Consider the following 13877-nt stretch of genomic DNA (forward strand, 5'->3'; position numbering starts at 1 on the left):
ACCCGCAGATCCTTGCAGGCTGCTTGAGAGAGGGACAGACCACGGGCAGGACACAGTCTTAGCAGGGAGGCAGGAGCAGAGCAGAGGCTGCTTGGGAACGTCGTGGTCAGGGGCCCATCCTTCCTGGGAGTGCATGACTGGATCGTTCCCTCCTGCTCTGTCCGGCCTGTCCCCGACTGACCGTGCTACTCGGTGTCGGCCCCTGTGCTGTGACAGCAGAGCCAGGGCTTGCAGGGACCGTGCTAGGGTTTCTGAGGTGGGGGGGAGTCCCTGGGACCGAAACACCTCTGCTCAGAGACAGCCTCCCCCACCCCAGGGAATCTCGCCTTCGAGAGACCCAGGCCACTCTGGGAAAGGGAGAGAGTGCTTTTAAATCAGGAAAACACTGAATGGTGCAACTGCTGACTCTTCTCTGTATTTCCCCCTGATGCCTGGTACCTGGGTCAGTTTGTTGAGTATCTCTGTTGCATGTTGCTTGCAGAGGTGCCTTCAGAGAATTATGACTCCATAATGTATTAGAGAAAGCAGGCATCCTTTCGGAGATGCCGGCCATGTCATTTAGAAGCCTGTGATCTGCACATTGGGAGGGGTCCAGTTTCACAAAGGGGACTCGCTCTGAGAGCTGAAGAACTAGGCCCTGTGTTTTGTGCAAATTGATAGTGACAGAGCAGGGCTGCCCGTTCTCCTGGAGGTGGCACTTGGACTTGGCAGGAGGTGACTTGAGTCTTCCTTGATGGGTGTCCCTGCTGTGTCTATGTTGGGGGAGGGACACATAGCACAGAATGAAGCCAAGTGCTGTTTGGGGTGAGCCAGGATGACAGTGTGGTCTGGAGGTCCTGCCAGAAAGCCCCCTGTGGTCAGGCTGGGCTTCTGTCCATCAGCGGCTGAGCCCATAGGTGCCGCAGGCAGACCAGAGACACCACCAGACAGCCGCTGTCCTCTTGCCTGCTGCCTGTGCTCATCAGCCTCAAGCTCTAGGTGCTTGCCCAGAAACGTGGCAGATCTGCGGCCAGATGAGAGGCTTGGCCAGCTTGGGGGTGGGGCAGTTTTGGCCAGAGGACTCTGAGGACAAGCCTGGACTCTGAGCAGGACAAGAGGCAGAGGGAGGTACCACTGCCTCACCTTCATACTGGAGCCATGTACACAGAAGAAAGGAGGCAGAGTTTTGCAGCTTGAGCCTGAGGACAGTCTCTGGTGGGGCTTTGTGAGTTGCTTGGCCTCAGATGCTTTTCGTTTTAAGAGTGGGCCAGCCTTTGGGCTTTAATGATGAGACAGAGAGCACTGGCCTGCCTCTTTGGGCAGGCAGGTTTGAGTTTTTCGGATCATGCTTTTCTCAGGGGGTCAGCAGGCAGAAGGCCGGATTAAAAGGATGAGGGCTGTGATGGTCCGTCTTGGGGCAGCTGTAAAGCTAGGTTATTTTCTTGTGATTAAAAAAAAATGGCCAAATGACACTTCTATGGCAAGTCCATGGGAAAAACCTCAGAACAGGGCATTACAAAAATATCAGTGGTAGGAAAGTGGGTCTTAAAGAATCTAGGTGAAAATGCCAGAGAATTCCAAGAAGCCATGTGATCATTTCTTGATATCAGGCCTGTCATTTTAGCTTATGATAGAGATGGAAAATTACAGGCTGTCAGCGGTCAGTGTCATTCACACTTCACCACCCTGACACCCTATATTCAGAGGTTACTTCATCAAAACCCAGTGGCACGGGCCACTGAGCAGATGTGGGCTAGTCAGCCTCATTTCTCCAATGAGTCATGAGTTTTCTTCTTGGCCTGTATCCTAGCACATGGCTGGGCACATTCATGACCAAATGATAAGTAGGTGAGCCTCTCAAATTGCTTGGCTCTATCGGCCTGGTCCAGGAGAGGCATGTAGGTGGCTGGATATCAGGAGATGTCACTGGGTGGGCAGTGTGGGTATAAGGGCTGGGCATCTGCTTCAGAGGGCGGATGAAGCCAGATGTATTGACACTTGGGAAGGAAGGGGCCCAAGATATCAAGTGTGATGGGCAGAGAGGCAGCTATAAGCTGGGTCTGGGAGTGGGCTGGGCAAGACCGTGATGGGCAGGATTCGAGAAGCAGCCCAAGGTTCAAATGCCGACTCCTAGGGGAAGGCCTTGGTGGAATCAGCCTCATTTATGGAACCACCTTCATTTAGTCATGACAAAGTTTGTGTAACCAGTTCTTTAGTGTTGGATATTTAGAAACATTAGAAGGAGTTTCTGCTGTGGCTCAGTGGGTTAAGAACCCGACTACTATCCAAGAGGATGTGGGTTCAATCCCTGGTCTCGTTCACTGGGTTACGGCTGTGGTGTAGGTCGAAGATGCAGGTTGGATCTGGTGTGGCTGTGGCTGTGGCTGGCAGCTGCAGCTCTGATTCGGCTCCTAGTCTGGGAACTTCCATATGCTGCAGGTGCAGCCCTAAAAAAAAAAAAAAAAGAAAAAAAGAAAGAAAAATACAAACATTAGGATATTATTTTGAATGTTTTATAAATATAACCAATACAATAACACAATGTAGTTGAATCTTTGTGCCTGTCGCTCGATGATCCCCTTTGGATACGTTCTGAGAGGTCCAGTTGCTGGTGTGCCAGCCATGTCCTGAGGAGTCTGCTTCCTCTTTCCAAATTACTCACCACAAAAGCTCTGCCAGTTGACATTTCCAGGAGCAGTTTTTGCAAGCAGTGGTTTCCTGAACCCGAGCCCACAGCAAGGAAGGTGGGTTTATTCAATCTATTTCATTTTCTTGTCATAGTGCATTTCTCAGCCTTTACAATTAGGGTGATGGTGGGCATGATGGTCTAATTCCTGATATTAATTAAAATGCTTTTAGCGTTTTGTCATTTAGGTAAGATTTGCTCTTGGTTTCTGGGAAACGGTCTTCATTTTGTTTAAGGAATTTCCTTTCATTCCTGTTTTTAGCTTTTTCTTTTTTTTTTCAAAATTAAGAATGGCTGCTGTGTTTAGTTAGATGCCTTTTTAGCATGTATTGAAAATATTAGAGTTTGTTTTAATTTGTGTTATGAATAACATTGACTGATTTCCTGAGAGTGAACCATCATTGCATCCTGGGAATTTGTTCCCTGCTTGAGGACGTAGATGCATTGTTGGACTCTGTTTTTAATTCCATGTTTAGAATTTTGCTTCTGTATTCATAAGTGAGATTAGTTGATAGTTTTATTTTTTTAATACTAAGGAGCTGCACATTTTCCCCCATCTGGACTGGGATAGTTCAAATCATATTTAAATTATCTGTATTTGAACTGTTTGATTAAACTCAGCTGTACAGTTTTTCTATGGAGATCTTTAATCTTTAAAAAAACCTGTTCTATGGTAATTGTTCTGTTTTCCTTTTCTCAAGTTAGATTTTTTTCCTGCACTTTGCAAATAATCATCCGTTTCTTCTAGGTTTTAAAATTTGTTGTAGGGAAGGAATAAAAATACTCAAAAATGTCATCTTTTACAGAAAAGAGAATGTAGAGAATATTGTTTGAAAGTGATGGTTGAGATAGTTAAATAGCAAATTATTCCAACTGTATTATTTTAGAATTATTTTCATCCTCCTGTATTTGCAGTAATAGTGCTTTTCTCCTTCCTCATTTTGTGTGCTCTTTTCTTTATCAGGGTTGTAGAGGATTTATTAGTTTCTCTTTGTTCTTTTTTTGGTCTTGTTTCTAATTACTTCTTCCTGCCAGTTACTTTGTTCTTTTTCTAATTTCTTAATACAAATACTTCCTCTGCAGGCTTTTAAGACACAAATACTCCTTGTGTATATAGCATTCTCTGGATCCCATAGGTTTTGATGAGAAGCACTCTCTTTTTTCATTGCTTTTGAGACAGTTTGTAATTTCTCCTTTTAATTTTTCTCTTTGATTCAGTAGTGATCTAGGAGTGTTTCCTTCTTAGATCACATTTTAATTGTTTCTAATTATCAGACAACGTAGCATCTAACACTGACTTTTATAAAGTTTGTTAAATTTTTTTTTGTGGTTACTAATACACTTATTATATGGTTACTAATACACTTATATATGGAAAAAATTCTATTTGGCAGAGGAAAGATTTCCTATATGTTTATTAAATGAAGTTTCTTATTCATATTATTCAGTTTTCCCATCCCATTATTCTGTCTCAATATGCACAATTTAAGTACATTGTAAGTCAAATTCTCCTTGTATTTTTAATCATTCTTGTTTTATGTATTTAGTGATGTTAGCTATCTGTTGGCTGTCTTCACATAATGTGTCTCCTTATGCTGGTTTTTAACTTTGACTTTGACCTTGTCTGATATTCACATTACACACATGCATCTTTTTGTCTGCCTAGGATTACTATGTCCACTCTTTTCAATTCAACCTTTTTTTATTATTTTATGTTACACATTTTTTCTCTTCCTCCCTTGCAAACCCCACGTGATCATCTCTGCTTTTCATAGGAGAAATCGGTTTGTCACATTTGGAATAATTAGATATTTAACTACCTCAACTATTCCTTTCAAACAACATTCTCTATATCCCTCTTTTAATCCCAAACAATGAGATTTTTGAGTATTTTTATTCCCTCTTCTTTCCTCCACTCCCTACTCTTACCAAAATAATTTATCATCTTTAGTTAGAGCCTGGTATCAGAATTTCTCTTTCAGTGCATTTCTCCTAATTTAAATGTCCTTATTTAGCACTTATTATACATTTCCTGATAGCCTCTCCTCATCCATCTTATTTTAATTTTGGATATTCCTCTCTAGGTGTCTTTCTTATGACCGTCTCCTCTTTATCTTTCTCCATCTTGATATCTCTGATCTGGTTTACCTGGTGTTTTTCTGGTATTTTCCATGATACAGCCTCTGGATTCTTGCATATCCTTAGGTCTTTTTTTTGTCCTGACAGGTACATGAAACCTTGGATATCAGCCCTTTTGTCTTGGTAGCATGTAGATGTGAGTCCATGGTCTTTGGCTACTGTTGCAGGTGAGCAGTCCGATGTCAACTCCATTGTTCTTTCTTTCACAAGGTGACTTGTTCTTTCTGTCCTGAAACTTGTTATTCTTGCTCTTTCTGTCCTGACACTTCCTCATTCTTGGAAGTCCAGGGTTTTACCAAGATCAGAGATGTGTTATTTCTCATGAAGTTAGTCTGGAACTTCTAGATCCCTTTCAATCTACATGCTGTACTTTTCCAACTTGGACATGTTATTCCAAATTTATTTACTGTCCGACTCCATCCCAATGATTATCTTTTCTCTTTCTAAATATCTTTTGGCTTTGAAACTTCTTTTGAGACTTTATATCTTATTTTTTTCTTATAGTCTATCATTTGAGGATTTTCTTATTATCTTTCAGGCTTTTTTGGATCTCAGTCAAAACCATGCATTTTCCAACCCATCTACTGCTGTTTTTAAATTAGGAAATGATTTTTGTTAATTCTTAGTTGGAGAGAAATATTTTTTTGGTGGACTCTTTTCCTTGAATTTCCTTACATGCTTTTGTAGAGCTGCCAGAGGAACCAATTTTCTGGGCTTCTATCCTGTCTGAGAGACCTTTATTCTGGCTTCCAGATCCTCTAACGAGTTGTTTTTATTTTTCATAAGCTTGCTGGGGCCCAGGACATGTTGATGGTGTCCTCTGAGTGACAGTGGTCTTGGTTTGTAGGAGGTGAAGTGCTGCCTTTCCCCTGCCCCAGCAGCACATGTCCCCACGAGGACGTGTCTGTCAAGTGTTGATGTGTGGGTGGGTGTCCCTGCTTTTGTAGCAATCTTAGGGACAGGGTGAACTTGGCTCTATCTGCAGCTCTTCCAGCTGGGGTTCTGAGAAAGAAACCCCTAATATCCTGAGGTAGCCATTGTATACAAGAAATTCTGTGCAGCTCGAATGGTTCTAAGCATCATCACTGGGAGAACTGAGGAAACAGGCATTCAAATCCCCTCTTGTAGGGCTTAATCCTCTCCTGTATCCCTGATGAGAAAGGCTGAGCCAGAACACTCAACACAGGAACGTGCTGATCTTCCCCAACTGGTAGAGAATGGGATCCTACACATCTGCTGGACCCATGCTCTCCGCAAGAGGCAAGATGGTGCAGTGGCTGAATGTCTGCCTAGCTTGGACCGGGGCCCAATTACTGAACTTTCCTGTGCCCTGGAGCACTGTGCATCCTCAGTAATGGCTTTTATTTATAAACATAATAGCTGCTGCTTCTTTTCTTTCTCCTTCCTTATTACCTGGTGCTTGCCACACAGCTTGAGTAAAGAAGGCCCTGTGTCCCTTCTCACTGCTTAGAGTCCAGAGGCTCATTTCTGCTTGGCCCAGGAGCTCCTGGAGCAGGACAGACAGGTGTCTTGGGGCTGGATGTGGCTCAGGAGCTGCATTCTGGTTGTTGTGATATCAGAATCCTATCTATTGTCAGTATTATTCTCTTTAACAGCAGGCCTGGCTGAAGATACTCTATTAATTGCCTGTAAGGGCGTTGTCCTGAGGATGTTTCCTACTCTCTCTTCAGCCTTCAGGGACATACTCTGGATGAATGTGATAAGCCACTTAGGGAAGTGGGAGACATTTATCAGTCCTTTCCTGCAGGTGGGCATTGTCTTCCATGTACTCAGCATACCTGGAGGCTTGGTTGGGACTTGTGCACATTCCCCCAGCTCAGGACCCACACTTGGTCATGTGACTTGTCATAGGACAGCTTAGCCGGCAGAGGGTCGACACCTATGGACTTGAAAAAAACAGTGACAAATTGGTCATCATTGTTATAGAAGCTGATTCGTTTCTAGGCCACTCTTGGGTGTGTAGAAAGCCAGCCCAGCAGCCTGCATAATCAGCCCATTTGGAAACCAAAGGCAGAAGCTTCCTCTCTGAGTTTGCTTTCAGAAGCATAAAGCTGGTGGTCAATAATGTTCCCCCTTTTAAAAACATCTTGCTTGTCTTACTTAAAGGGGACCCAGATCATCTTGGCAAAAGTTGAAACACTGATGCTTTCAGATTTCCCCTCAAGAACCAGCTTCAGGACCCTCCTATCACTTCTCCTGGAAGCCTTTCAGGCCTCTTGAACTCTTGGCGTCCTTCCCCAGCTCTTCCCCTTGGGTCATCTGAGACTGACTTTGAAATCATTCATTATCACCTGTCCCCTACCTTTGCGCTGACTCTATCTTGCACATTATGCACCTGGAGCCTCTGAGACTCAGACTGTGGCATCAAGCAAAGTCCTTTTTTACTGCTGTAACTGCAATTCTGATGTGTTTTAAGGACAGAGCTTCCCCAGGGGCCCTGTCACATGGAGACTCTTTTTATACTACTCATAGTACAGTTTTATAAGTTCCAAAACTGTTTCATGATGCTCATGCCACTGTGACCTCTGCTGTTTTTGGCAGTGGCCAAAGCCCTAGCCTCTTCCTTGGTTCACTAAAGATGCTCTGTCTTCTCTGCCACTCTGACTCCCCAAGTTTGGTGCCTTTATTGAACGTCCTCCTTGCTTAGTTTCTTCTTGGTTTCAATGATCTTTCCTCCTCCCCACTTCAGCTACCATGACTTATACCTCGTCAACAAATTTCTGAAATTTTAATTTAACCCACTATATTCTCTACCCTTTCTGACCTGAGGGGGAAAATCCCCTATTGTTTCTGTCCCTGCTGGTTAAAACTTTGGTAAAGAAATGTCTATAGAGTTCCTGAAACCACTTCTCCTTAACTGTTTGTATTCACTCCTCCCCTGAACTGTTCTAGAGCTTCGTGGAAAATTCAGAGAGCACGTGGTGGTTCTCCTCTTATTTGACATTTCAGCAAGATGCTACTTGGTTGACCATTCCCCTCTGGAAAGGTTTTCTTCTCTCAGCCTCCCACCTCCCTGGCTTCTCTTCCTCATCCTGACTTCTATATACTTCTAAATGCTGGCATGTCCCACATCTTCATCTTTGACTGTCTGTCTCCATCCTTTCCCTGGGTGAGCTCGTCCAATGCCATGACCTAATACCCACTATACTCTGGTGACTTTAGAATTCATTCCACTGTTAACCCCAACTGTGGACAAAACCGAACTCTTGATTTTGCCCAGCCCTGCTGAAGTAGATTTCTTTTGGAGTCATCACCATCTTTGAAGTCTCCTTTTACTTTATGGCTCTAATTAAAACCCCCTGTCCTCCAAAGCCTCAAGTAGAGGCTGTTTCTGTTCTCCTACACTTCACATACCCCAGGTCCTTTGTTCATGCTTCCAGCTACTCCTCCTTGTTCCTATCATCTGTCCGCTTCCTGGCTGCTTCCCTTCATTTACCAAAGGCTTCAGGATCTGGCACTGTCTTCCTCTACCCACAGCTTCTTAACTCACTGGTAATGATACCATCCTGACACTATCTCTGGTTTCTTACACTTTTCTCTTTCTTTAAAAAAAAACAACCTTCTTGATTACACATTCTGCTCCAGCTATCCCATTTGTCGGCCTTCTTCACAAACATCCCTAATGTATGGATTGCAGGCATTCTCTCTCCTTTTTGCTTAACCTTGTCCAATCATATTTCATATTCTCACTCTGACTGAGTCAGAAGAGTTTCCCACAGTCTCAATATACTAAGGAGCAAAGACATGGAAGGGAAAATGTCCTGAAGAACATATCAGGTTCTCAAAGGGCTATTGTTTAGGACTAGGAGTCAATCATAGATTGATTAAGCCTTATGAAAGCTTCAACTCTGCCTTGATTCAACTTAGTCTGTGATTTAAGTGATTAATTCTCTACTTTCTCTCCATGAAAGAGGAAAGGGTAAACCCTCTGCAGTGGATGAGAGCCATATAAAGTTTCTAAAATGTTAGCTGGAATGTTTGACATTCAGAAAAAATGACTAGGTATCCCAAGATACAGCTTGAATGAAAACAACATAAATAAGACAATAGCAACAGACCCACAGATGATCCATAAAAATATAATTTTTTATAATTATGTAAAATATACCAAATGTAATATAGTTATCCATATAAATATAATATGCTTAATTTCATACATTTTATATATTGTTTTTTATATATGGAATCAAATAGAAATTCCCAGTGAAAATTACGATGTCTGAAATTAAGAACTCAGTAAATAGGCACAGCAGAAGATAGGATTAGTGAACTGAAAGACAAGTTGATAGAACAAATCCAAATTGAATTACATTGAACTACAAAGAGACAAAAAAGGATGGAAAATAAGAGAAAGAGATGTGTAGGACACAATGGAAGATCTTTTTTTTTTTTTTTCCCCCAGAGTTCCCAAAGAAGAGGCGAGAGAGAATGAGGCAGCAGAATATTCAAAGAAATAATGGTTGAGAATTTTCCAATCAGATGGAAATTGTCAATACATATAGGTAAGAATCTTTGAAAACCCCAAATCAGAATAAATACAAATAACACCCCATACCTGGACTCATCATAGGACACATCATAGAAAAACTGCTAAAGACCAAAGAGAAAATCTAGAAAGTAGCCAGAGAGAGAAAAAATACATTATCTTCAAAAGTTTGATAATAAGACTATTAACAAAAACAATGGAAGATAATGAAATGGCATATTAAAATGCCAAAAGGTATAACTGCCAATGTTTTTTTTTTAAACAAATAAATGGCAAATTTTCAAACAAAAGCTGAGACTCTGTTGCCAGCAAACCTGCACTGAAAGAACTATCAAAGAGACTGCTTCAAAAGAGAATGAAAATGATCCCAGACAGAATATGTACTTTAGGAAAGAATACAGAGCAATGGAAAATGTAAATAAATGGGTGAATATAAATGACTATCAACTGTTCAAAATAATAATAGTCATGTCTTCTGGGGTTAAATTATATGGAGAATTAAAATTTATTTGCACAATCGTGAAAAAGGCAGGAGAGGGGTTAAAGGAGTTAAAGTATTCTAAAGTTCTGTCATTATTGGGCAAGTGAAGTAATAGCTTCTATGAGACTGTACGGAGGCAAGGATGCATGTTGTAATCTCTGTGGTGGTAGTACCAACAATGATAAAAGAATGCATGTACAACAGGTTAACATAGGGAAAGATAGAATAATAAAAATGACAATTCAAAAGAAAGCAAAAAGGAGAAAAAAAGCAACATAATCAGGTAGGTCAAATAAAAAAAATTAAGATGGTACACATAACCATATACTTTCATTAAAATATACACGGCTCAAATAATTCAAGTAAAAGGCCAAGATTATTAAACTAGATAAGAGCCAAAATCCAAATACATGTGGCTTTATAAATGATCACTCCTATTATATATCTTTCTTTTTACGGCCACATCTTGGCATATGGAAGTTCCTGGCTAGGGCTGATTTGGCCTAGCACCCGAATCAGGGCTGCAGCAACGTCAGATCCTTAACCGACTGACTGAGGCCAGGAATTGAACCTGCATTCTCACGGAGACTATATTGGGTTCTTAATGCACGGAGGCACAATGTGAACTTCCTAAAAGATCACCTTTAAATATATTACATAGAAAGGATGAAAGTGAATGGATGGAAAAATTATACCATGGTAACACCAATCCAATCCAAAATAAATATGATTTAGCTATACTAATATTAGATAAAAATAGACCTCCAGGCAAGAAGCTTTTCCAGAGATAAAGAGGGATAATCTGTAAGAAAAGGGATAGTCTGTAAGAAGAAAGAAGTCTAGCCCCCAGGAAGATAATTTTAAAGCAAAAATGGATGGAACTTGATAAATCCACAGAGTGGGACACATCAACACACCTCTGAGCAGCTTGTACACTAAGTGGACAGAAAAATCACTTAGTCTATCTGAATGATGCAATGAACCAACCTGATATAAATGGCATCTATACATAAAATATATTAGAGTATACATTCTTTAAAAGTACACGTACAGAAGTGAAATTGAGTATGTAACAAAAACACTTCCTACAAACAAAAGTCCAGGAACAGATGGCTTCACAGGTGAATTCTACCAAACATAAAAATTAAAACTTATCCCCATCCTTCTTAAACTTTTCCAAAAGGTTGAAGAGGAAGGAATTAATCCCAAAGACATTCAAGGAAGCCACTATCACCCTAATACCAAAACCAGACAAAGATACTACCAAAAAAGAAAATTATAGGCCAGTATCTTTGATGAATATAGATGCAAAAATTCTCAACAAAATTTTATCTAACCAAATCCAACAACATATAATAACGATCAAACACCATGACCAAGTGGGATTCATCCCAGGTTCACAAGGATGGTTCAACACAGGCAAAGCAATCAACATCATACACCACATTAACAAAAGAAAAGTCAAACATAAAACCATCTTGATATATGCAGAAAAAGCATTTGACAAAATCCAGCATCCACTCATGATAAAAAACTTACCAAACTGAGTGTAGAAGGAACATACCTTAATATAATAAAAGCCATTTATGACAAACCCACAGCCAATATAACACTCAATGGAGAAAAGCTGAAAGTGTTCCTGCTCAAGTGTGGAACAACACAACCATGCCCACTTTCACCACTTTTATTCAACATAGTATTGGAAGTCCTAGCCACAGCAATCAGACAAACAAAAGAAATAAAAGGTATCCAAACTGGAAGAGAAGAGGTAAAATTGTCATTGTATGCAGATGATATGATACTATATATAGAAAACCCTAAGGACTTCACACGAAAACTACTCAAACTGATCAACGAATTCAGCAAAGTAGCAGGATACAAAATTAACATTCAGAAATCAGTTACATCTCTGTATACTAACAATGAAATATTAGAAAAGGAAAATCAAAATACAATAATACCTTTTAAAATCACACCCCCCAAAATTAAATACCTAGGAATAAAACTGACAAAAGAGGTGAAAGATTTATATGCTGAGAACTATAAAACATTAATCAGGGAAATTAAAGAGGATTCAAAGAAATGGAAAGATATACCATGCTCCTGGAAGAATTAGTAACATTAAAATGGCCATACTACCCAAAGAAATCTACAGATTTAATGCAATCCCTATCAAATTGCTCATGACATTTTTCACAGAACTACAACAAACAATTCAAAACGTTATATGCCAAAGCAATCCTGAGGGGGAACAAAAAAAAAAACAAGCAGGAGGCATAACTCTCCTGGACTTCAGACCACATTATGAAGCTACAGTAATCAAGACAGTGTGGTACTGGTACAAAAACAGACATATAGAGCAATGGAACAGAATAGAGAACCCAGAAATAAACCCAGACACCTATGGTCAATTAATCTTTGACAAAGGATGCAAGAATATAAAATGGGAAAAGGGGAGTCTCTTCAAGTGATGCCAGGAAAACTGGACAACTACATGTGTACATCGGTGAAACCAGAACACACCCTCACACCATGCACAAAAATAAACTCAAAATGGCTTAAAGACAAACATTAAGACAAGACACCATAAAACTCACAGAAGAGAACATAGGCAAAACATTGTCTGACATTAACCGTACAAATGTTTTCTTAGGTCAGTCTCCCAAGGCAACAGAAATAAAAACAAAAATAAAGCAGTGGACCTAATCAAACTTAAAACAGGCACATGAAAAAATGTTCACCATCACTCATTATTAGAGAAATTCAAGTCAAAACTTCAATGAGGTACCACCTCACCCCGGTCAGAATGGCCATCATTAATATGTCTACAAATAACAAATGCTGGAGAGGGTGTGGAGAAAAGGGAACCCTCCTACAGTGTTGGTGGGAATGTCAATTGGTACACCCACTATGGAAAGCAATATGAAGGGACCTCAGAAAACTAAATATGGAATTACCATATGATCCAGCAATCCCACTCCTGGGCATACATCCAGACAAAAAAACTTTCATTGAAAAAGATACATGTACCCTTATGTTCACTGCAGCACTATTTATAATGAGACTTGGAAACAAACTAAATGTCCACTGAAAGATGAATGGATTAAGAAGATGTGCTACATATACACAATGGAACACTTCTCAGCCATAAAAAAAAAATGAAATAATGCCATTTGTAGCAACATGGATGGAACTAGAGATTCTTACACTAACTGAAGTCAGAAAGAGAAAGACATACCATATGATATCACATATCTGGAATCCAATATATAGCACAGATGAACCTATCTACAGAAAAGACACAAACTCATGGACATGGAGAACAGTCTTGTGGCCGAGGTGGAGAGGGAGGGAGTGGGATGGACTGGGAGTTTGGGGTTAGTAGATGCAAACTATTGCATTTGGAGTGGATAAGCAATGAGGTCCTGCTATAGAGAACAGGGAACTATATCTAGTCACGCGATGGAAGATGATGGAGGAAGATGATGGAGGCTAAAGTGAGAAAAAGAATGTATGTATATGTATAACTGGGTCACTTTGCTGTACAGCAGAAATTGACAGAACACTGTAAATCAACTATAATAAAAATTTTTTAAAAAGTACGCATAGAACATTTACCAAAGTTGATAAGCTGGGTTATAAAGCATGCTTCAATAAATTTCTGAGGATTAAAAATTATTCAGAGTTATTTCTCTGGCCAAGGAAATCAATAACAGAAAAGAGAGAGAAAATCTCTTGTCCTATGTGCCAGGAGAAACCACAGCCCTGGTTTCACACAACTCTCTCTCTACAATGAGCCTGCACCTGGGCAGTGGAGCATCCTGGGGAAAAAAGATACAACTCTGCTCACTTGTCTGACTTTAAATTTGCACCCACAATCCTTAAGTGCAGAGCCTTGGGAGTCTGGTGTCCTAGATTCCACTCTTGCCCTGCAGTCCTGTCACATTTTCCTGGTCATTTTCAATCTCACATCCAACTTTCACCTCCTTCCCCAGACTTCCAGCCTTGGTGATAATTTTCTTTCTTATTTCACTGAGAAAACAGAGGCAAGCAGAAGAGGGTCATCCAGCTACCACCAGTTGTAT

At 40.5% G+C, this 13877-nt stretch overlaps 1 protein-coding gene across 2 annotated transcripts in view; it reads right to left on the reverse strand.

The window, feature by feature from the left end:
- The window catches only part of FSTL4 (follistatin like 4), a 610055-nt gene that overhangs the window by 8862 nt on the left and 587316 nt on the right, over positions 1-13877 (reverse strand). For both annotated transcript variants that reach the window (XM_021084753.1, XM_021084752.1), the window contains exon 14: positions 6604-6711. In XM_021084753.1, coding sequence (XP_020940412.1) covers positions 6604-6711 — 108 coding nt within the window. The remainder of the gene's footprint in view (positions 1-6603; positions 6712-13877) is intronic.

The sequence above is a fragment of the Sus scrofa genome, chromosome 2, assembly GCF_000003025.6.
Source record: "Sus scrofa isolate TJ Tabasco breed Duroc chromosome 2, Sscrofa11.1, whole genome shotgun sequence".
Taxonomy (NCBI): Eukaryota; Metazoa; Chordata; class Mammalia; order Artiodactyla; family Suidae; genus Sus; species Sus scrofa.